The sequence below is a fragment of the Amphimedon queenslandica genome, unplaced genomic scaffold, assembly GCF_000090795.2.
Source record: "Amphimedon queenslandica unplaced genomic scaffold, v1.1 AMPQUscaffold_12984, whole genome shotgun sequence".
Classification (NCBI taxonomy): domain Eukaryota; kingdom Metazoa; phylum Porifera; class Demospongiae; order Haplosclerida; family Niphatidae; genus Amphimedon; species Amphimedon queenslandica.
The window spans coordinates 23,642-25,316 of record NW_003546780.1 but is presented as its reverse complement, the minus strand read 5'-3'; the positions used below and the strand labels follow the sequence as shown (position 1 = coordinate 25,316).

At 34.7% G+C, this 1,675-nt stretch overlaps 1 protein-coding gene across 1 annotated transcript in view; it reads right to left on the bottom strand.

The window, feature by feature from the left end:
* The window catches only part of LOC109585918 (ubiquitin carboxyl-terminal hydrolase 24-like), a 52,188-nt gene that overhangs the window by 29,164 nt on the left and 21,349 nt on the right, over positions 1–1,675 (bottom strand). The window contains exons 19-23 of the mRNA XM_020002064.1: positions 1,502–1,600; positions 1,142–1,234; positions 917–961; positions 776–861; positions 360–561 (exon numbers count right to left, since the gene is read on the bottom strand). Of these exons, the coding sequence (XP_019857623.1) occupies positions 360–561; positions 776–861; positions 917–961; positions 1,142–1,234; positions 1,502–1,600 (525 nt within the window). The remainder of the gene's footprint in view (positions 1–359; positions 562–775; positions 862–916; positions 962–1,141; positions 1,235–1,501; positions 1,601–1,675) is intronic.

Below are 1,675 nucleotides of genomic sequence, written 5' to 3'. Positions count from 1 at the left end.
GTCGGAATTAGCTCAAACTTTCTACACAGCATAAGTACATCAATATGTATCAGAAAATGTAATAAAAATTGGGGATCATTTTTTAGCCATTTTTCGGAAAAAACCATGGGCTATATAGTACAGGGATTTTTTCAGATTTTGGCCATTTTTTAAATGGCCATAATTTGAAAAATTTAAGTCAGAATCAGCTCAAACTTTCTACACAGCATAAGTACATCAATATGTATCAGAAAATGTAATAAAAATTGGGGGTGATTTTTTAGCTATTTTTCGGAAAAACCATGGGCTACAGTACAGGGATTTTTTCAAAAATTGGCCCATTTTAAAACCCACACATATGCCTATATACATGCACATACCTCAAGGTTATACAGTAATTGTGTAGGAGAGACTTTTGATGCATCGTAAAAATCTGAGAGGACAGCTGCTGGAGTCGGAGGGAGACGAGTATCCTCTGAAGCTCCTTCAGTTGATATCGGATGAACAAAAACCTCAAGAGCCTCAAGAACCTTCTGATTAATAGGAATGAGAGAAAGAAGAGTCCGTACTGCTTCTATAACCCTGAGAGAGAGAGAGAGAGAGAGGAGAGAAGGTAAAATAACAAGAGAAAAAAGAATATACATTTATACATGTACATGTACACATGTATGTTAACAGCATAATACTATTAACAGTATTATATAAATCCTTTCAAAAGTACCTCTATACAGTATCAATACTCTTGACAGTATTAAAATAAATTATAATATAAATTTATGTACATGTATTTTCAAACCTTGGTTCTCCCGATTGGCAGAGCTGCTCCAGTTTTGTAAAAATGTCTTTCTCGTTAGCCATTATGACACCTGGCAACAGCCTCTCCTGTAAAATAAAATAAATAAAAATAAATAAATAAATAATAAGAGAAAACTCTGACTTGTCTCAAAGCAATCTTTAATCTTTCAGTGTTAGTATCAAGTGACTAGAAAAAAAGAAAGGAAATATATATTTGATATAAAAGCATAATATTAGAGAGAAGATACATGTACATGTTGTTTTCGAAGCAAGTATAATACAATTACATGTACATGTACATTTGTATAATAATCAAACAATATTAGAAGTAAGTGTGTGTGTGTGTTTAATACAATCATTATCTTACTGAGGAGCTATATCCAACACTGGTAGTCTTGACTATTATCTGATGCTCTTCAGTCAGATTCAACTGATGCAGCAACTTATTGTAATGAGTTAACTAGAGGAAGAGAGAGAGAGAGAGAGAGAGAGGGAGGGGGGGAGAGAGAGAGAGAGAGAGAGAGAGAGAGAGAGAGAGAGAGAGAGAGAGAGAGAGAGAGAGAGAGAGAGAGAGAGAGAGAGAGAGAGAGAGAGAGAGAGAGAGAGAGAGAGAGAGAGAGAAAGTATGTATAAATACAATGTACACACTACACTACTTCACATAATAGTAAATAAATCCAAAAATAAGCTAACATAATTATGGTTTGTTATTCCAGCAGTGTCTTACCCATTTCTCTGTCGTTCCTATTTGGATTTGTTCCAGAGTTACTTTAAGCCTCTCGCTCACCCTCTTCCTCAATGAAGATAAGGTCTCGTTAGAATGACACTGAGAGAGAGAGAGAGGGAGAAGTTAGTTTAGTTTCAAGTACATGTACATATACATGTAGAAGTAAAAGATATG